This window comes from Leptopilina heterotoma, unplaced genomic scaffold (genome assembly GCF_015476425.1).
Source record: "Leptopilina heterotoma isolate Lh14 unplaced genomic scaffold, ASM1547642v1 Lhet_218, whole genome shotgun sequence".
Lineage (NCBI taxonomy): Eukaryota > Metazoa > Arthropoda > Insecta > Hymenoptera > Figitidae > Leptopilina > Leptopilina heterotoma.
The window spans coordinates 833864-856115 of NW_025110935.1; the positions used below are offsets into that span (position 1 = coordinate 833864).

The following is a 22252-nucleotide window of genomic DNA, read 5'->3' on the forward strand; positions in this document are numbered from 1 at the left end:
TACTGCAATAAAAATTAAACAATTTCAAACTTCGTGAATTATTTTTTTAACATGTGACGCTATATTATTATTTCTTATACAATAAAATTTCAATTCGAATAAAAAATAAATAAATTTAGTTCTTAGAAAAAATAAGATACTTTACTAAAAAAAACTTTAAATTAAGGTCATGTTATTCAGTGGTCACGTGTTCCCATAGTAAAGTATATGGAGCACGTGACCACTGAATAACATGACCTTAATATAATATTCATAGATTTGAATAAATTTATTTCAATAACCGAGCAACCCAGTTTTCTGAAATTCCATATATTTTAACAATAAAAATGGAATATTTTTCCCAACAAAAATTAAAGTTCATGTGCACAAAAAAAAATTAAATGCAAAATCACACAAATTGACTTTTCTTTGCGTAAAGATTAAATCTTTCATATTGTGATTTAGTTTATGCATAAATCTAATATTTAACAATAATTTTTTTGATTTCACTGTTCTACGTCGTTTATCACGATGTATTTTCATTTTTCTTTCCTCTAGAAATATTTTTTCGTATTAAATAAATTCGTTGACTTAGACAATCACCAATCATTAGAAAGAAAATATCTTCTCTATTATGTTCAGTGAGATAATGGCACAATGATTATTTCAATAACTTAAATAGTTGCTGAAAAATTTGTTACTTTCGAATTATTTGCTCGTTGCATTTGATTAACAAAAAACAAGACTTTCTCATTTTTTTGATGAGAATGTAATAAATATAAGGAGGTTTCCAGTCGCTTTTTCTATAAGTTTTTAAATTTACCAGTTTTCTTTAAATTTACCAACTTAAAATTGAAAATTTATGGAAAAAACGACTGGGACTAATGTTCTTTTGATTATATTCACAATGAAAAAAATTGATTCAAAGTAAATTGGAAAATTGTGAAAAAAAAATGGTAGAGGTAAAAATATTTTAAAATATGTTAAAAAATCTTATCTCATTTCTAGTTTCATCTATTCTGTCTCACTTTTAGTTAACTCTTTTAGATAGTTAACGTTTCTTTAACGATTTTAATGAGATTTGAATATTTTAAAATACTTTTCAGTTTGTATCAAAGTCTTTAAACTACATTATACTCATCTGTTGAGTAACAGCCGATAATGGAATGAAATTATTTGCAATGTAAATGGGTTTTTAAAAAAACGGTCATTAGAACTTGACGAGGTAATTTTTAAGCCGTTTTTTTAAACGTTTTCGTTTGAAATTGACATTCTTTAGATTTGAAGTACGAGTCCTGCGCTTGAAATATTGTCTCCGCCGCCTGCGGTTTGACTAGCTTTCGTGCAAACTAAAACTGGTGCGATGCAAACTTCAACAACAATACGTTTATTTATATTGAAAGTCTCTTCCCAACATGAGACGGGCTTATTTTCATCGAGAAGAATTCTCGAACCTGATTTCGCAGACGTTGAGAAACTGTCGTCCATGATGAGCGTCGCTTTATCTAAATTCACCTTCGAACAGAAAATAGCAATTAATATTCAATTATTATCTAAAATTTTAACTGAAATTCATTTTTAAATCAATTTTTTATTAAAAAATTCTACTAGAATTCAATTATTTAAATAAAAAAAAACAATTTATTGAATAATTGCATGTTTCTTAAAATTAAATTCTTTTGACAAATTTGAATAAAATTTTTAAGAATAATTACATTTTTCAAGGAATTTGATGAAAATTGCATTAAAAATAATTGAACTTTTGCTATCAGTTTTATTATTCATGAAAATAATTGAATTCCTAAAAAGAATTTTATTATTTACGAAAATAATTTAAATCCTTGTAAAAATTTTATAATTTATGAAAATAATTGAATTCCTGTGAAATGTTTATTATTTTATGAAAATAATTAAATGATTGCATAGAATTTTATTAAAAATTTTCTAAATAATTGAATTCTTTTGGAAAATTTTATTAAAATTTTTAAGAATAATTTACATTTTTCAAGGAATTTGATTAAAATTGCATTGAAAATAATTGAACTTCTGCAAAGAATTTTAATATTTATGAAAATAATTGAATTCCTAAAAAGAATTTTATTATTTACGAAAATAATTTGAATCCTTGCAAAAATTTTATTATTTAAATGAAAATAATTGAATTATTTCGAAGAAATTTATTTAAAAAATTCGTAAATAATTGAATTCCTGTGAAATTTTTAATTATTTTATGAAAATAATTAAATGTTTGCTTAGAATTTTCTTAATTTTTTTTTTAAATAATTGAATTCTTTTGTAAAATTTTATTAAAATAGTAAGTAGATATTAAAAATCAATTACGGTTATTCGGAAATCCTTTAATTAAATATAATATATTTATTAGAAAATAAAAACTTCAAATAATTTCAACAAAAATTCAAATAAACTTTTCAAAAAAAACTAATTCTACAGAATTGTTAGTTAAAAGTATGAAAAATTCAAATAATATTCAATTATTATCTAAAATTTTAACTGAAATTCATTTTTAAATCAATTTTTTAAGAAAATTCTACGAGAATTCAATTATTTAAATTCAAAAATAAATAATTTATTGAATAATTGAATGTTTCTTAAAATTGAATTCTCATAAAGGATTTTATCAATAAATTTTTAAATAATTAAATTGAAATAATTTTGAATTTCAAAAATCCTTTGAAAAACATCCATTAATTTTAAAAATCCTTACAAAATTTTCCGTTAAAATTAAGTTATTGTGTTACATATTAAAGTTTTTAGAAAGAAATTAAATTATTTTCGAGAATTTAACGAAAAATTTTATTACAAAAGATTAATTAAGTTATTTTCAAAATTAATAAAATATTTACAAAGAATTAAATTATTTTCAAAAATTCAATTGGTTTCACAAATGATAAAAGTCTTCGTAAAAAATCAATTGTTTTTAAATATCTTAATAAAATTCTTCGCAAAAATTCAATTACTTTCAAATTATTTCAAAATTTGTAAAGATTCAAAATTATGAGTTACAAAAATTATAATATTTTTTAAACAAAGTTATTATATTTTTAAATTAAAAAAAAAATTTTGAATAAAAGTGATATGAAATTTCAAAAAATTAATTTTTCAAATTTAATTAAAAATTTTATTAAAAATAACTAAATCCCTAAAAAAAATTTTATTATTTGTGAAAATTGAATTATTGCGAAGAAATTTATTAAAATTTTTTAAATAATTGAATTCCTGTGAAATATTTATTATTTATGAAAATAAATATTTGCGTACAATTTTATTCAGAATTTTTTCATTGAATTGAGGAAAATTTTTGAAAATATTTCAATTTCGGAGAAGAATTTAATTATTTTTAAAAATAATTGACATTTTTACTAAAATTTAAAAAAAATTTTTGAATATAATCGATTTTCTGCGAAGAATTTTATTACTTTTGAAAATAATTGAATTTTTGGAATCATTTGTAATTTCTCTAAAATTCTCCAAATTATATCGACCTTTTTTCAAAAAAACTGACTTGAAGCAAATTTACGGACCTATTTCGAGCCCTAAAATTTACAATTAAATTACGGATTAGGAAAAATTCTTACATCTTGTGATCCACAAACGTGTCGATGGGCAGTGAGAGAGGCTTTTGCGGCCGCAGCCACTGTATTTTTCCAAGAGGAATTTTTCACCGTGAAAATAGCTTGATAAGCTAGTGTATGAACATGAATTCTCGTTAGTTCTCTCGAATTTTCAATTTTATTCCCCTTGACTCGAATCAGCCTGAAGAGCATTCTCATTTGATCCAAAATTGTTGCCACCCTAGGCGTGGAGTCCGTGACTAGTGAAATATTTCCGTACTGGAGGGAATTGTACAGATTTCCAATTTCTTGTTCATTCATACCCAGACTGTCAGCGAATGGAATGACCTTATTGCAAAGTTCATTGAGTAAACTCTGCTCGACAAACGAGGCCATTTCGAAATGGATTTTCGTCGATTTTGGCTGACTGATCATTTGCTTGTGAACTTTGTTCAATCGACTAGAACGGACACCTGTGTAAAATTACTTAATTAGACTTTGTCAAAATTTTTTCGTTTTCGATTGAAAAAAAGCTTTTTTTCTGCATAATTCATTTAATGCATTTGGATATTTTTTACCATCTTCGAAAGGAAAATTGTCCATCATCTGAAGACCGCCAATGACTAGTAAATCGGGTTTAAATTCTGGCAGTACTTTATCAAGTTCTTCGAGAGCGCTTATCATTGGATTGTTGTGATCGTTGTGAAGAATGTATCTGAAAAAATTGCGAATCAATTTAGATCAAAATTGTTATAACTAAAATTTTACAAGATACAAATTTACAAGATTATTAGAAATTCTACATCAGAAGAAAATGAATTTAATAATGTTCATTTTATTTTTTACCTATTAGCTCGCGCACTTTTATAAGGCCCCCAAGTTTCTCCACTTTTGTACTCAAGAATTAAATGTATATCATCTCGTTCTACTTCTCCGCCTACGATTTTAATCGACTGCGGCATCATTTGTTGGAGAGATTTAGTCATTTTCGCAGCCAAAATAACATCACATCCTTCCTTCAAAAATCGAAGTGCCATTACTGCCGCATTTCCTCCAATCGTCGAGTAAGACGTGGAAATTTTTCGTACTTTCGCCACCAATTCGTCGAAAAGAATCCTATTTCCCATATAGCGTCTGCAAAAAAAATTTCCCTCCAATTTTCAACGTTCAAACGAACAAAATTTATTTTCTATTCAAATATTTTTAAAAATTAATTACAAAAATGATGAAAGTAATTAAAACTGAATATTTATTTAGTTATAACAATTTTTTCTATATGAAAAAAAAGATTTTTTTATTACTAACAGGGTGATCACAAGTTCTAGTTAATCAATTTCCCTGACAATATACTGACATTAAAATTATTTTAACTGATTGCTCCGAAATTTTAATAAGTCCAAAAAAGTAAATTTTTATTCGAAGACAATAAAATCTTAAAAAATTATGATATAAAAATTCTAAGAATTAAGTATAGTTTTTAAAAATATTTTAATGTAATTTTTCCAAAACAATTGAATTTCTAAAACAGAGTTTTTGTATTATTTAAAAAAAACTAATTCATTTTTTGATGAATTTTAATGAAATATTTTGAATGATTTTTTTCCCCAAAATGTTAAAAATAATTCTACAATGTTATTATTTTTTGTATTTATTTGAACTTTTGAAAATATGTAATTAAAAAAACTGAAAATATTAAATTTTAAAAAATTAGAAGCTAATTTTCATTAATATTCATTTTTAAATTTACGTTTAAAGGGTTTAAAGATTTTTCATTAAAATTTTTGATAATGCAATTATTATCAATTAAAATTTAACAAAATTTCAATTATTAAAAATCTTTTTAATTGTATATTTCGAAAATTTAAATAGAAAAATGATTCAAAAATAAATTTTGAAAGATTTGTTTATAGTTATTTTTCGCACTATAAAAATTGAAATGAATTACATTTAATACTAAAAAATATGATATTTAGTTGCAATATTTGGAAAAAAAGTCGAGAAATGTCGCAATTTCTGAAAATTGTAAGTCGAAAAAAATCTCAATTTTATAAATTTCCTTGGCAAAAAATTTTTTACCTCACATTTTCCTGACTTCACTGACATGTGGCCACTCTGATTAATTATTAATAATTAACAAAGTACGAATTGAAAGAGGTAAAAAAATATGTCGTCGTACATTTGAACGTTCGCAACTTTAGAAACAGAAAAAAATCAAACTTATTCTTTTAATATTTAAAACTTTGTAGAAAAATTGTCAAAATTTATTTTAAAAAATGACCCTCAAGTTTTGAACGTTTAAATGAACGAAATGTCTTTCATTACAAATATTTTCAGTAATTGCCGTTTGTAATAAAAATTAAATACCAAAATTAGAAAAAAAAATTAAAATTAGAAATTTCTACCTAATTAACTTTTTTTTATACCTGACGAAAAATTATTGCAATAAAAGTTTACTCTAAAGAAGAAATAAATAAATTTCGTTTAAAAAAAAAGTTGACTGATAAAAAATTATACAAATATTTGTTAAAATCGTTAAAATCAATAAAAAAAACCGAAATACATATTTACCGCTTGTAAAAAATACCCTTTTCCGAATAAATATTTATTTTAAAATATTCTTGATATAAATTAAAAATCATTGATAATAAAAACGATTTCGTAATAATAGAATTTTATAAAATTCTAATGAAGGAAATGAATGAAATATGAATTATATGTGAAATTGTGCGGGAAGAAAAAAAATGAGGTTAACTCACTCGGCAGCAGCTCCATGACGAAAATAGTAAGCATAACTCTTGTATAATTCAATATCGGTGTTAATTTCATCAAAATGCATAGGATTTCCAACATTATCATTATATTTTAGTAATTTTTTTGCTCGAACCGACACATCTGTGCAAATTCCATAACCTATCGCCACTTTTGGTCTGTCAGTAATTTCATAGCGGTTTTCTAATTTTTCTAGTCCGTGTAAAACAGCCACTAATCTTTTTTGTAGAACATCGTCAAAATTTCTATAATAAATCGCTATTAACACAATTATTATCGTTAATAAAGTACCAAATTTCAGTCCTATTAATCCCATTTTCAGTCGTTCGTGTGCCGCGGTAGCAGATGCACTAATTGCACATAACCTGTTTTGCTGTCAAATTGACAGATGGTGGCGAATGTCAACAAAAATAAGTTTTTTTCGTTTTTTTTTACTTCAGAGAAAAGCGCTAAAATTCAAAACGAAATTTTATATTTTACATATTATATTATATGTACATATTACATATTATACATATTATATGTACATATTACATATTACATATTATATTTTATTAATTATTATTATTTATTAATACGAAATATTAAGATAAAATAAAATGTTCAGAATTTAAGAAAAAAAACTAAATTCGAATGATGAAACACTCATTTTTATTAGTATTTGAAAAAATTAAAAATTTATTCAACAAATTATGACATTATATTTATATTGAAACACACACGCAGTATCGATCGAATATCAGAAAAGTTTCTCCAAATTTTTTGTATATTTTTTTGTCGATTTACACTTTATGGATATTTAATTATTCAGGAAGACCTGCTTCGTGTGGAGAACACAATTCATCGTAAATCTAATTTAAAAGATTAAACCTATTATTACATTAGTACAAAATAGGATTAAATATCGTCTCACAATGATAAAGAATATACAATTCGGTGTTTATAAAGATTATTGATTTTCACAAATATAAATAGTTTACACGACCTATTATTCTTAACTGTCAATAAAAAAATTTACAAATTATCAAAAATATAATTATTTTGTAGGATTTCCTATAAAATAATTTCTTACTTCTAAATAGTGTTTGCTATGGAAGCATTATTTAATAAATAAATTTTTCAGATCTTGAAATGTAAATACAATTATTAATTTCCATAAAAGTAGAATTTTTTTACAACTCGCATTTTTTTTATTCTAAAAATACTGAAAATATACTTTTTAATACTTAAATATCAAGGAAAATACTTTTGGAAATTATTCTCACTAGTGAAGCACAAAAACTATAAATATTGAATCTATACGTAACTTACTTTTGATAAATAATCTTAGAGTGATGAAACATGTCCCGAAAGTTCTGAAACTTCTGAACGTTCAAATAGACAAAATTTATTTATTTATATTTTTAAAAAAATTTTAATCTTATAAATTTTTTAAATTAAGATTTCACACAATAAAACCTTTTTGAAATTCAACTTGTAGGAATATTTTAATTTATTATAAAAACAAGAAGAAATCGATCAATCCGAGACTTCGACTCGGAGTGATCGATTTTTTATGTTTCATATAATAATTAACGAAGACCAAGTCATAAAATCATTATTTTACATTATAACAATATTGTTAATGAAAATTCTTCAAAATTATTTTCATCATTTCAATTCAATTATTATTTTCTCGATTTTTTAACTAAAATTCTTCTTCACATCAATTATTTTTAATAACTTTCGAAAAAATTCTTTGAAAATTTTTCAAATCCATTTGCTTACAATTCAATTTCTATTATTAAGGAATTTAAAAAAAATTCAATTAAACATATTCAAAAATAATTAAATTGAATTCTTTTGACGAAATAATAACATCTTTTGATAAATTCATTAACTTAATTATTTCCATAAAAAAAACCAAATTTTTCGAAAATTATTAAAATCCTTTGAAAAAATTGAATTTTAAAAATTCTTACAACATTTTTCGTTAAAATCAAGTTATTTTCGAAATTAATAAAATCTTTACAAAGAATTAAATTATTTTCTAAAATTCTTTAAAGAAATTCAATTGCTTTCACAAATGATCAAATTTTTCGTAAAAATTTAATTGTTTTTAAATCTTTTTTATAAAATTCTTCGAAAAAATTAAATTACTTTCAAATTATTTCAAAATTTATCAAGATTAAAAATTATGATTTACAAAAATTATAATATGTACTTTTTAAACAAAGTTACTATATTTTTAAATTAAAAAAGAATTTCAATAAAACTGATATGAAATTTTTTAAAATTATTTTTTCAAATTCAATTTAAAATTGCACCTATTAAAAATAATTGAATCCCTGCAAAAAAATGTTATTATTTATAAAAATAATGAAATGTTTACGTAGAATTTTATTCAAAATTTGTTTAAATAATTGAATTTTTTTTTGAAATAATAAAATTTTTTTTATAAATAATAAAATTAAAATTTTGACGAGAATTTAAAAAAATTTTTGAAAATAATTGAATTTCTGCGAAAAAATTTATTACTTTTTAAAATAATATAATAATATATATATATATATATATATAATATAATAATATAATAATTTCCAAGTAGAGTTTTATTATTCATAATTAAATTTCTGCGAAAAATTGTATTTTTTATGGAAATAATTGAATTACTGCAAAGAAATTTATAAAAATTTTGTAAATAATTAAATCCTGTAAAATTTTTATTACTTATGAAAATAATTAAATATTTGCATAGAATTTTATTAAAATTTTTTCATTGAATTCAGGAAAATTTTTGAAAAAATTAAAATTTTGCGAAGAATTTTATTAAAATTTTTGAAAATACCTAATTGATTTTTAGAGAAAAATTTTATTATTTATAAAAAGAATTAAAATTTTGACTAGAATTTTATTATTTATAAAAGTAATTGAAATTTTGACTATAATTTTATTATTTATAAAAATAATTGAAATTTTAACTAGAATTTTTTTTAATTCTTGAACATATAATTGAATTTTCGAGAATTTTATTATTTATAAAAATAATTGCAATTTTTACTAGATTTTTTTTTAATTTTTCAACATAATTGAATTTCTGCGAAGAATTTTATTACTTTTGAAAATAATTAAATTTCTACAATTGTTTGTAACTACTCCAAAATTCAATTTTTTTTAGTGTTTTTAACTGAAATTCTGCTAAAAATCCCTTATTTTTAATAATTAATTAATTATATATTAAAAAAATTAACTAATTTCAGAAGAATTTGAATTATTAAAATTCTTCTAAATTCATTTAAAATTGAAATTTTCTAAAATTTCAAATTAAAACCTTTTGAATTCACCTTTTCACTTATGAAAATTTACAAAAGTTTCAAATTTTTGTAATTATGGTTTTTTTTGTATCCAATCGATACTTTTTTGGAAAATATTTATACCTAGCAAAAAAATGGTTCATTTGAACATTCAGAAATTTTTTCAACATGATGAAACATATTCTGTAAGTACGTAATACAAAGACATCAATTTTTACCGTTGAGGTAAAAATAATTCTCCCAAATCCTATTATATACTTCTTTCATAAGTATACATTTACCTAATTATTCTGAAAATACTGATGCAATATTTCAATCTTAAACATTAATTTGAGTATTGAAATTTGTCATTCTCCCAGCAACAATTACACTATTATTAAGCTCTTTCGAAGTTTTCGTATGGATTCTCATGTGTTTCTTGAGATTATCCAATCGATTACATCTTCGATCACAAAAATCACACTGATATGGCATTGAATTACTGTGCACAATAATATGCCCATTTAAATGACTAACCTGTTTGAATTTTTTCCCACAAATATTACAAGTGTACGGCCTCTCATTCATGTGTGCCGATGCGATATGCGTTTGGAGGTTTGTTTTACGAACAAAAGTCGCTTTACATTCATCACACTCAAAAGGACGAACATTCGCGTGAATGGCCAAATGAGATTTCAAAACATTCTTGTGTTTAAAATTCTTTTCACAAAGATGACATTGAAATGGTCTCTCGTCAGTGTGCACTTTTTTATGCACCGACAAATGTGCCAATTGTTTAAACATTTTTGCACAAATTTCACATTGATAAGTTCGTCCATCCTCGTGGGCGGCACTCACGTGTCTTCGTAAAGTATCGGCGAGGGTGTATTTTTTGCCACAAATTTTACAGACAAAGGGTTTTTCATTCGTGTGTGTCAGGAGGTGACCGTTGAGATTTCTTTTCTCGAGAAATCTTGCACCGCAAACGTCGCATTGATAGGGTTTATCGCCATTGTGAATGTACATGTGTTTTTTTAACGAATTTGCCAAACTGAAGCGTTTCGAGCAAATTGCACATTGGAAGCGACGTTCGCCGGTGTGAACCAACATGTGAGACTTGACGTGTCCTGATTGTTTGAATCGTTTACCACAAACGTCGCATTCGAATTGTCGTTCTTGCGTGTGGGTTAATATGTGCCTTTCCAAAACGCTTTTGGTGGAAAAGACTTTTTTGCAAATATCACAATCGAAGAGACGATTTTTTGGGATATTTGTACTTTTTTTGAGAAACGAATCTTGGGGATGAATTTCCGAGTGGATTTTTAAAGCGTCTAGAGATTCGAATTTAACGCCGCATTGATTGCATTGCAGTGATTTGTAATCGGTGTGAGTTATCGAATGTTGACTGAGATGACCGAGTTGTTTAAAACTTTTATTGCAAATTTCACAAACGTAAGGTCGTTCATTTGTATGCGAACGAATGTGTCTTTTTAATACACTCGGAAATTCGAATTTTTGCTCACAATAACTGCATTCTAATGTTTCGTTTAATTTCCCTCGTTTATCACGTTGTTTGGTTTTTTTTCGATTGACTGACACACTTTTCATTTTCATTTTATCTGAATTTATTTCTTTAGAAACAAATTCCTCTTTAAGTTCTTCTAGCTCTTCAAAATCAGTAGAAATTTTCGAAATTTCTCCATGAAATTCTTGTAGATGATTTTTATAAACAACTTGACTTCGAAATTTTTTTGAACACTTCGAACAATCAATGGACTTTTTGTGCGATTTTAAATGATTTGCTAAATGTCCAGCCATTGAAAATTGTTTTGGACAAAATTTACAACTGAACGTATGGTTTTTTCCTTTTTTTAAAGAAGTCGATTCTTCTTCGGAACAAGAATTCTCTGATTCAGTTTTCACTCCTGGCAAATTCGGTCTGAGATTTCTATTCGAAACTTTTATTTCTTCGGTGTACTAAAATAAAAATTAACTATATTAATCTTCGTATTCTTTCATTCATTCTGTCCGCAGTTTAAAGTTAGTTTTTATGAATGCTTTTGTTTTTTTTTCTTTAAAAAAAATTATGATTAACAAATGGAAAATATACCCATTTTGTTTATTATTTGCTTTTTTCTTTAACAAATTTCATTTGACTGATCTAAATTATGCAAATTTTTCTCCTTTTTATTTATTCACTAATACATTATAATAATCGTAAGTTTCCTTTCCGTTAGCAAATTATCTGCATTCATTTGTTTGTTTTGAAAGTTTAATTTTGTGGGTTAAGTATTGGCATTTTTTATATATTTTTTAATGTCAAACTTTTTAATGTGGAAAATACTTTACTTATTAAATTGTCTCGAATCTTTGGTAAAAAATCTAAAATTATCAAAAATTCGAAAAATTTCAAAAATCCGTTTTTCTTAAAATTCAACATTTTTTTCTCTCTTTTATGGGATTTAGCTTCATTATTTTTGTGCTTTTGGAAAATACTTTACTTATTTAATAGTCTCGACTCTTTGGTAAAAAATCTAAAATTATCGAAAATTATCAAAAATTCAAAAATCCGAATTTCTTAAAATTCAACATTTTTTCCTCTCTTTTATAGGATTCAGCTTCATTATTTTTGTGCTTTTGGAAAATACTTTACTTATTAAATTGTCTTGACTCTTTGGTAAAAAATGTGAAATTATCGAAAATTATCAAAAATTCAAAAATCCGAATTTCTTAAAATTCAACATTTTTTCCTCTCTTTTTTGGGATTTAGCTTCATTATTTTTGTGCTTTTGGAAAATACTTTACTTATTAAATTGTCTCGACTCTTTAGTAAAAAATCTAAAATTATCAAAAATTCGAAAAATTTCAAAAATCCGTTTTTCTTAAAATTCAACATTTTTTCCTCTCTTTTGTGGGATTTAGCTTTATTATTTTTGTGCTTTTGGAAAATACTTTACTTATTTAATAGTCTCGACTCTTTGGTAAAAAAACTAAAATTATCGAAAATTATCAAAAATTCAAAAATCCGAATTTCTTAAAATTCAACAATTTTTCCTCTCTTTTATAGGAATTAGCTTCATTATTTTTGTGCTTTTGGAAAATACTTTACCTATTAAATTGTCTCGACTCTTTGGTAAAAAATGTGAAATTATCGAAAATTATCAAAAATTCAAAAATCCGAATTTCTTAAAATTCAACATTTTTTCCTCTCTTTTTTGGGATTTAGCTTCATTATTTTTGTGCTTTTGGAAAATACTTTACTTATTAAATTGTCTCGACTCTTTAGTAAAAAATCTAAAATTATCAAAAATTCGAAAAATTTCAAAAATCCGTTTTTCTTAAAATTCAACATTTTTTCCTCTCTTTTGTGGGATTTAGCTTTATTATTTTTGTGCTTTTGGAAAATACTTTACTTATTTAATAGTCTCGACTCTTTGGTAAAAAAACTAAAATTATCGAAAATTATCAAAAATTCAAAAATCCGAATTTCTTAAAATTCAACATTCTTTCCTCTCTTTTATAGGAATTAGCTTCATTATTTTTGTGCTTTTGGAAAATACTTTACCTATTAAATTGTCTCGACTCTTTGGTAAAAAATGTGAAATTATCGAAAATTATCAAAAATTCAAAAATCCGAATTTCTTAAAATTCAACATTTTTTCCTCTCTTTTATGGGATTTAGCTTCATTATTTTTGTGCTTTTGGAAAATACTTTACTTATTAAAATCTCTCGACTCTTTGGTAAAAAATCTAAAATTAATGAAAATTATCAAAAATTCAAAAATCCGTTTTTCTTAAAATTCAACATTTTTTTCTCTCTTTTATGGGATTTAGCTTCATTTTTTTTGTGCTTTTGGAAAATACTTTACTTATTTAATAGTCTCGACTCTTTTGTAAAAAATCTAAAATTATCGAAAATTATCAAAAATTCAAAAATCCGAATTTCTTAAAATTCAACATTTTTTCCTCTCTTTTATGGGATTTAGCTTCATTATTTTTGTGCTTTTGGAAAATACTTTACTTATTTAATAGTCTCGAATCTTTGGTAAAAAATCTAAAATTATCGAAAATTATCAAAAATTCAAAAATCCGAATTTCTTAAAATTCAACATTTTTTCCTCTCTTTTATAGGATTTAGCTTCATTATTTTTGTGCTTTTGGAAAATACTTTACTTATTAAATTGTCTCGACTCTTTGGTAAAAAATCTAAAATTAATGAAAATTCGAAAAAATTCAAAAATTCGATTTTCTTAAAATTCAACATTTTTTTTCTCTTTTATACCATTTAGCTTAATTATTATTTGAATTTTTATTCTAGAGAAAAAATGGAAAACTGAAAAAATTTAGAATTTTTTAAAAATTACAGGCCTTTTCCATGATTTCCCTGATTTCCAGAAGCCTTTTAAAAATTCCATACCATTTCCATGATTTCCATGATTTCCAGATTCTGTAGGAACCCTGCTTTTGTCTGACTTTCTTCTAAATTATCGAATTCAGTGATTTCTGGGGTGAATTTGGTTAAGTTGTAAAATGATTAATTTCTATTTGAATTCGTTTTTTTTTAATGTAGAAAATCTGATGTTAATTTAATTCTTTTTTCGTTATGCACGGCAAAAAATATTTAGCTGGATGAACTACAGATTTCACTTTAGTAGCGAAATTATTCAGTGCTTCAATTAATACTTCCGTTATTCTAGAGATACTTATCGCTATTTCAAGTAAAACTTTTTTCAGTGTGTAATAATTATTATTTCTTTAAAAAGTATTTAATTTAAAATGGCTTTATAAAATAAGCAATGCAAAAGATGACCCAGATACTAATTGTAATTGTTCTAGCCATAGTTTAAGTCTAGTAATGTAAATTCTATTTAAATTGAGACCATTGAGTGAAATTATTTGAATTTTAGTTAGTTAAATCTCTTTGTTAGGTTATAATAATTATTTCTTTAAAATTTTTTAAATTGTTTAAAATAAGCAGCCCCATACAACATTCCCGCGCGCTTGCGCGCGGATAGTTTGGCTAGTTTATTCACTAATTGAATGTTTTTTAAAATTTAATTCTTATAAATATTTTTATTATTAAATTTTTAAATAAATGAATTCTTTTGACGAATTTTAATCAAATTTTTAAGAATAATTACAATTTTCAGGAAATTCGATAAAAATTTTAATAATTGAAATTCTGCTATGAGTTTTTTATTATTCATGAAAATAATTTAATTATTGAAAAGAAACTTATAAAAAGTTTGTAAATAATTGAATTCCTGCGAAATTTTTACTTTATTATTTATGAAAATAATTAAATGTTTGCGTACAATTAATAATATAAATATAGAGATAGTAGAGAATATTGAATAAGATATAAGAATCTTAAATAAATATTGAAAATTATTAAAATGAAGAAAGTTTTTGAAAATAATTGAATTTGGAAGAATTTTTTTTATTTATAAAGATAATAGGAATTTTGATATTAATAAATATTTGCGTAGAATTTTATTAAAATTGTTCTTAAATAATGAAATTCTTTTGGAAATTTTTGTTAAAATAGTAGAAATTGAAAATCATTAAATTAAGGAAAATTTTTTGCAAAAAATTTTATTAAAATTTTTAAAAATATTTGAATTTTGTAGAATAATTTTATTATTTTTAAAGATAATTGAAATTTTGATGAGATTATTTTTTAATTTTTGGGAAAATTTTTATTATTTTTGAAAATAATTGAATTCCAATTCATATTTTATTTTTATGAAAATAAATTGGAATTACAAATTTTTACGTTGTATTATTTTTCAAAATTGCTAATTTTATTAAAAATTTTATTCAAAAAAGTGAGTAAGAAGTTAGCCGCGCGCGTAAGTGTGCAAATTGTTGCTGGTAAAATTTTTAATGATAAATTAACAAATGAAAATTACAGATAAAAGAAATTAAAAGAGTAAGAGAATTACAAAATTACCTCAGTGTTAATTTCTTTGTCGAAATCATTATCGTCTGAAATAGATAAACTATCGCCTTGAACATCCAACTCTGATTTCAACTTTCCGGGTTCGATTTCATTGTTCTTATCATTGTAATAAAAATCCTCGTAAACATTTCGTTTGAAATGTGATTCATAGGGAAATTTGTTGTTCTCGATGGAAAATGTTGCATTTTCCAACACTTGAATGATTTTTATACTTTCCAACCATGATTTTTTTGGATTTTTCGTCAACCAAGACTTGATAATCATTGGAAAATTCCTCTCATTCTTAAATCTGACAATATCATCGGGAATTATTCGGAAACTATTCCATAAATTCAGTAATTCGGTTACAATTTCTTTTACATAATTTTGACCATTTTCCGACTGTAAAATATCTGGTACACCAATAATTGTCATCACATCCAAAAGCTTCATTGCCACCTCCTTTGGATTGTTACTTCGTAAAGCTTTCAAAACAATATATCTTGATATTCTATCCTCATAAACAAATAAATATTTATAGTGCGAAATATCCTCGGACATTTTGATAACGTCAATCTGTCCTCTCCTGGCATTTTTACATTTATTCACTATTTTAATTTGTTCGCCCGACTGTGAACGTGTCTGAAAAAATACATTATTTTAGTTTTCAAAATTTGTTAATTGAATGAAGTTTACTAAAAGTTTACAAATTATTTTTCTCTATAAATACCTTTTTTATTAAATTTACAGAAGTCTTGTGATTTTCCTCGGGGAGCGAAACGAACTGACGATGCTTTTCAACCTTTTCATTGTTTTCAACTCGTGACAATTCATCGAGTGCAGAGGAAAATGACATTTTCGTAATCAGAAACTCCACATTCTTTACTGCAGGTTAGTCTAACTAAAATTTGTATTTTTGCATTAAGTTTTAATTAATAATCGAATATCTACACAAATTTAAACCGGCATTCAGAGAAATAAACAATATTTGTATACACAAGAAACTAACCTCAAAATACAGAATGAAAATGGTATGCGAATAAAATGATTAAAATTCAGGACATTTTTAAACATTCGTAAACTGAAGTATATTATTTTTATACTATTACACTAAACAAGTGTAAATTAATTTCCTTCTTCAACAAAAAACATTGATATTTTTAAAAAACACCACGAATACAATTGAAAAACAAAATCATGTAACATCACACACTGACAGACGTACACACAAGTACCACACTAATCACTAAATAATACAATTCATTTATTGTAAATTTTTTCTAAGTTTAATAATTATTTTATTGATACTATTAAATATTTTATCTCAATTTTTACCGATGGAAAGTATAAATTTATTTTAATTCAAAATTATTAATTTCGAATAATTTTGAATGTAATGTATTTTTAATTTCTCAGTTGACTTCAGTTGGTAGAAATGACAACAAAAGTGACAAACTTCAAGCAATGACAAGTTCACTGTTTTGAAGTGCTATTGAATATACTATTTAATTTAACCGTTTATATTTAAATGGCTATAGTTAGTATTTATAAATAGTAAAAATGTCCGAGTTTCATAATCTTTTATATGGCACTACACGTATTCGGAAAACAATTCCAGTTCCAGAATTGTCAATTAGTGAAAATGTGGAAAACAATTTTTTACGTGATTTTAAAATTGACAAGGTATTTAAATTTTATTTACAAGGTTTACATTTTGTGTTGTTTGTTATACAGGTTATAATTTATCAATTATTAATTATTACTTTGTTACTTTAGTTCTTTAAATATTTTGAACTATGATTTAACTTTTAAATTAAAAATAGAATTTTGTTCAGCAAAATAATTTAAAATTTATTTTGAAAATAATAAAATTATTGTGAATGCAGATGCGAAGGAGAAAACTTAAAAAACTGAAGCAAGAGGAAGCTGATTTAAAATTGAGAGCTCTAAGAGAAGAACTTTTGCAAAATGAACAAATTAAAGCACTAGATTATAAATATTATATTCCACGATCTCAGGAATATTATATTTTAAAAATGAAGGAATTAGCGAACGATACAAGTGGACTCCTACCGGTAAGAAATTGTTTCCCTAATATTTGTTATTTACGTCTTCCAATAATTGACAAGGAAGTAAGAAGTAGAATATTAAGTAAAAATTTTATTATTAATTAACTAAGTATTTTTTTCTTTATTTGTACACAAAATTAGGATATTTAAAATATAACGATTAAGTAATAGAAAATATACCCATTTTGCATATTTTCTGTTTATCAATTACAATTTTGTTCATAAAATTAAATGTTTATTTTAGAAAATGAAAAATATTTGCATAATTCCAATTTTTTAATCACAATTTTTGTATAAAATTCTTTAATTTTTTTTTAAACAAGAAAAAAAAATTATTATTAAACCTTTCTTTGTAAACAATTTTATTATTTTTTCTTGCTTACTGTACTAAGCCCAACTTTATGAAAAATAATATTCAAGAATTAATTTATTGACAACTTTGAAAATAATTAGTTGGTTAGAAATTTTAATTGTAAAGCTTCGACTGTAAAAGAAAAATTATTTTTAACTTTTGCTGTATTTATAAGTGTTAAAATTGTTTATTCAAACTAATAAAATTTAATCATTTTAATTAATTAAATTATCTAAAATTATTTTTTAATAAATAAGGACCTGAAGAAAGACTTTAGTCTATAAAAACTAAAATTTCTTAATAATACAATTGATTATAGTTATTAATTGTAGTAATAAAATTAACTAGCAATCCATATTTTGGTTTTATAAAAAAATTTTGTTTCTATGATTTTCAATTAATTTGCAATTTTTGATTCTATACAAATTTTAATTAGAAATTCTAATTTTCTTACACCTTTTTCAGGAATGGGAGGAAAATATCAAGAGACAACTACCAAAGGACTTGAAAATAAAATTTAAAAAAGTTTTCGATAATGTGATGAATGAAACACGAGAGCACTATGTTGAAATATTGCATGAATTTGGAATACGACAAGTTACAGCAGAAGAGGATGAAGACAGAGGATTTGATGTACCAGTAGATTTACCATACAAATTCCCTGGACATACTGAATATCGAATTGAATTCTTGAGAAACCGAAGCATAATAGAGAAGAAGTATTTTCTCTCTCATAAATTAATCAGAAATATTGTGTTCAAAACGAAAATTTTACAAAACTGGATGTTGGATTTTCGTAAATATCGAACTAAAGGTTTTATGGAATTGACACGGTAAATATTGAATACTTATTTTTATATACTACTTTTATTTTATTGATACTTCTTTGTCAATTTATAAATTAAAATTAATTACATTTATAAAAAAAAATTAATTACATTTATGAAATAAAATTAATTACATTTATAAATTAAAATTAATTACAATTATAAATTGAATTTGAATTTAATTAATTTTGAATTTAAATTTGAATTTAATTAAAAATTGGAAATATATTAATTAAAACTGTCAGATTGCAGGATTTAGTTGAGGAAGATTTAAGAAAAGGTGATTTAATTGTAGCGAATTCCTACTATAATAGTATTGTTACACTAATTTCACAACCAAGGTATTTACACGAAATTTCCTCGAATTTATTACCGTCATTTTTGAAGTGTGCTTCCAGACTCCTGGCACTTCAAATTAATCGGCAAATGATGAATACCATTGAACATTTACTCGAAGTAGTCAACGATGCACTAACCATTCCAGTGTTAAACGTAAGTTCCAATTCTATTCAAATTACCAAAAAATAAATTTATAAATAGAATTTGCGTCACTTTATTTTATTTCATTAGACAAATTATCAAACTAATTAATTTATACATATTAAAATTAATTTTTCTTTCCAGGTAAAACTAAAGTGCGAAAATAATCAACTATTCACTTCGCCGTCAATAACCGAAATTTATTCGGCATTTCATTCTTTTATTGACAACATTGCAAAAACGGCTCGATATTTGCCATCATTGGAGACGTGGGTGAATGAAAGAACTTCGAATAATTTCATTCCAGTCACATTGCCCGAATGGTATTTGCAACAAGTGCATCAACTTCTCGAAGAGAATTTGAAAACTGCCTATCGTTCTTTAAATGATTACATTGAGGATCTTCGACATCAGTTTAGTTTCATTTGCAGTTCGGAAACTCATCAAGAGATTATAAATTACGTCGCAGATGGTCATGATTTTATCACCTACGTGGATAAAGTGGAAGAGTTTAAGAGCTTCTTTATGGAAATTAATAAAATTGTAATTCAATTGCATTACATAAATTTCTAATTCTAATAATGATTTCAATATCATCAGTTTGTACTAAAATCATATTTGTTATTTTTTTCAGACTAGGTTCGAATACTTTTTAGTTGCAAAACTTCATCAAGACGATGCAAAATTAGGTTTGAAACATTATGCAGAGGAAGTACAAAATCATATCATTAAGGAATTAATCAAAAGTCATAGAAATTTCAATCTCGAGATATGTAGAGAATTTGAAGAACTTGAGAGGAAAGCCTTAAATATTCCAGAAAACACCAAAGATTTGCAGGAATTGGGTAATTATTATTTAATTTAATTCTTTACGTTTTATTTATTATTTATTTACAATTTTAATAATTTTTCCTTCATTTAATTTATTTTAAAGAAACTAAGACTAAAAATTTAAAAAAAAATCTAAGACGACCAAATGATAAATTAAAATATTAATTTACTTTAAATTTTCCCGATTTTAACATAAAAAATGTATAATAATTTCCAGGAAAATTTATGATTCATGCAACGACGAATTTAGTCGCTCAACTCAATGAAAAAGTATCCCTTTCATTATTTATGATGTCTTCATTACTTGAAATGACCTCCTTGGACAAAGATCACATTGAATTGAATAACACGACAGTTAATTGGTTGCAGCGCATTAAAATTATTTTCGAACAAAACAGTTCACTATTCGAGCAGAAGAAATTCGAACTCGAGGAATATCTACAAAACAAAGTCAATTCTCTCAATGCGAATATTGAAGAAATGTTCCCAAAGTATTTAGTATTTTTCATTAAATTATTACGTCAGAAAAGTTCACAAACTATGATCAAAGATTGAAAGAAAAAAAAATATTCCTCTTGATGAATACTATAAAATGTTTCGTTTACAAATTTAAATTTTTTTAAAGTACCTAATAATAATTTTTTTATAATAATTAATTTATTAATTAATAATTCATTTTTTAAAATTATTAATCAAAAAAACTATGCAAAGCATTTTTTGAACAAGAATATATAAAAATTTGAGTAGAAAAATATTTTTTCTTTTAAATCGTTGATTAGAAACTTTTGTGAACTTTATCAACGTCAATTATGAGATTAAATTGATTGATTAAAATTTAATTTCATGTAATTATTAATTGAACTCTATTATTTAATTTCATGTTGTCATATTCTTTCTTTTATTACAGATTGCAAATAATGGACGATATGGACGATGGAGAAAGAATAGGAGATTATATTGAATTTATGCGAAAATTCATAAGAAGCCTGGACAGAATGGACGAGCAAATCGAGTGGATTAATAGCGAGGAGGGACACTTTCAATTTCCATTGAGTGTTTATCCGAAAGTGAAAGAACTCAAAGAAATTATCCTACCGTATTATTCTCTTATTTATCGCGCCTATCAGTGGAAAAGAGATGAGGGAGTTTGGCTAGATGGACCTTTCGAGTATCTCGATGCAATTAGTATCGAGAATAGGACGACGGAATATTTTACAGATTTTTCGAAAACTAGTAAGACGTACAGGACGAAGATCAAAATGCATATTGCCATGGGATATCCGTACAGGTATTTATAAAGTTTAGTAGTTTCAAAAATTAATAATATATGTTCCAAAAAATAATATGTTTCACTGGGTTGCCACGCAACCTGGAAACCTGGAAATGTCAGAGAATTTTATAAACCTTGAAAAAAACCTGGAAAAGTCAGGGAATTTTGATCGAAGTCCTGGAAAATTGTTGTTTTCTAAAGTTATTGTGTTTATTCTTGAAATCTAATTTCACTTCAATATTTCAAAATTAATTCAATTTTAAAAGAGATGCGTTTACATTTTTCATAAGTAGATGAACTTCAAATGATTTTGATTTAAAATTTTGGTAAATTTCAATTTGAAATGAATTTAATTAGAAATTTTGAAAAACCTAGATTTTTAAAAAATTTTAACAACTAAAATTCTTTGGAAATTAGTTAAATTTTTTAATCTAAATATTTAATTGATTATTAAAAATAATGGGTTTATAGAAGAATTTTAGTTAAAACACTAAAACAAATTGAATTTTGAAGCAATTACAAATGATTGCAGAAATTCAATTATATTTTCAAAAGTTAGTAAAATTTTTCTCAGAAATTCAATTTTTTTCGGAAATTTAAATAAAATTCTTGGCAAAATTTCAATTATTTTCAAAAATTTTTCTCAATTAAATGATTTTCAATATCTAATATTTTAATCAAATTTTTTAAAAGAATTTAGTTATTTAAAAAAATTTAATAAAATTCTACGCAAACATTTAATTATTTTCATAAATAATAAAAATTTCATAGAAATCCAATTATTTTCAAAAGTATTAAAATTCTTCGCAGAAATTCAATTGTGTTCAAAAAATTATTTAAATTCTCATCAAATTTCAATTATCTTTATAAATAATTAAATTCTTCTCTGA

At 24.0% G+C, this 22252-nt stretch overlaps 3 protein-coding genes across 3 annotated transcripts in view; 1 reads left to right on the plus strand and 2 right to left on the minus strand.

The window, feature by feature from the left end:
• Nucleotides 1–360: 360 nt before the first annotated feature.
• LOC122501896 (ADP-dependent glucokinase) lies at nucleotides 361–7395 on the minus strand. The gene is made up of 6 exons (XM_043611664.1): nucleotides 7043–7395; nucleotides 6308–6769; nucleotides 4398–4685; nucleotides 4130–4266; nucleotides 3576–4024; nucleotides 361–1494 (listed from the first exon to the last, which is right to left on the minus strand). Exons 2-6 carry the CDS (start codon nucleotides 6634–6636, stop codon nucleotides 1255–1257), a joined length of 1443 nt encoding a protein of 480 aa, XP_043467599.1. The 5' UTR covers nucleotides 6637–6769; nucleotides 7043–7395; the 3' UTR covers nucleotides 361–1254.
• A 2361-nt stretch (nucleotides 7396–9756) lies between these two features.
• On the minus strand, nucleotides 9757–16748 carry LOC122501907 (zinc finger protein 708-like). Its single transcript, XM_043611691.1, has 4 exons — nucleotides 16543–16748; nucleotides 16264–16434; nucleotides 15546–16175; nucleotides 9757–11569 (listed from the first exon to the last, which is right to left on the minus strand). The coding sequence occupies exons 2-4, from the start codon at nucleotides 16387–16389 to the stop codon at nucleotides 9932–9934; spliced, it is 2394 nt and encodes a 797-aa protein (XP_043467626.1). The 5' UTR covers nucleotides 16390–16434; nucleotides 16543–16748; the 3' UTR covers nucleotides 9757–9931.
• Nucleotides 16749–16962: 214 nt separating this feature from the next.
• Nucleotides 16963–22252, plus strand: part of LOC122501923 (dynein axonemal heavy chain 12) — a 35721-nt gene continuing 30431 nt past the window's right edge. The window contains exons 1-8 of the mRNA XM_043611714.1: nucleotides 16963–17216; nucleotides 17420–17608; nucleotides 18420–18787; nucleotides 19027–19273; nucleotides 19406–19804; nucleotides 19896–20106; nucleotides 20310–20583; nucleotides 21000–21380. Of these exons, the coding sequence (XP_043467649.1) occupies nucleotides 17094–17216; nucleotides 17420–17608; nucleotides 18420–18787; nucleotides 19027–19273; nucleotides 19406–19804; nucleotides 19896–20106; nucleotides 20310–20583; nucleotides 21000–21380 (2192 nt within the window). The 5' untranslated portion in view covers nucleotides 16963–17093. The remainder of the gene's footprint in view (nucleotides 17217–17419; nucleotides 17609–18419; nucleotides 18788–19026; nucleotides 19274–19405; nucleotides 19805–19895; nucleotides 20107–20309; nucleotides 20584–20999; nucleotides 21381–22252) is intronic.

Coding starts and splice junctions, on each gene's coding strand:
- LOC122501896 (XM_043611664.1), bottom strand. CDS start 6,636: ATGGGATTAATAGGACTGAAATTTGGTACTTTATTAACGATAATAATT. Junction 4,267..4,397: donor AAAAGTGCGCGAGCTAATAG/GTAAAAAATAAA, acceptor CAATTTTTTCAG/ATACATTCTTCACAACGATC. Junction 4,025..4,129: donor CAATTTTCCTTTCGAAGATG/GTAAAAAATATC, acceptor AATTTTACACAG/GTGTCCGTTCTAGTCGATTG.
- LOC122501907 (XM_043611691.1), bottom strand. CDS start 16,389: ATGTCATTTTCCTCTGCACTCGATGAATTGTCACGAGTTGAAAACAAT. Junction 16,176..16,263: donor CTGTAAATTTAATAAAAAAG/GTATTTATAGAG, acceptor GTATTTTTTCAG/ACACGTTCACAGTCGGGCGA. Junction 11,570..15,545: donor ACAAAGAAATTAACACTGAG/GTAATTTTGTAA, acceptor TTTTTATTTTAG/TACACCGAAGAAATAAAAGT.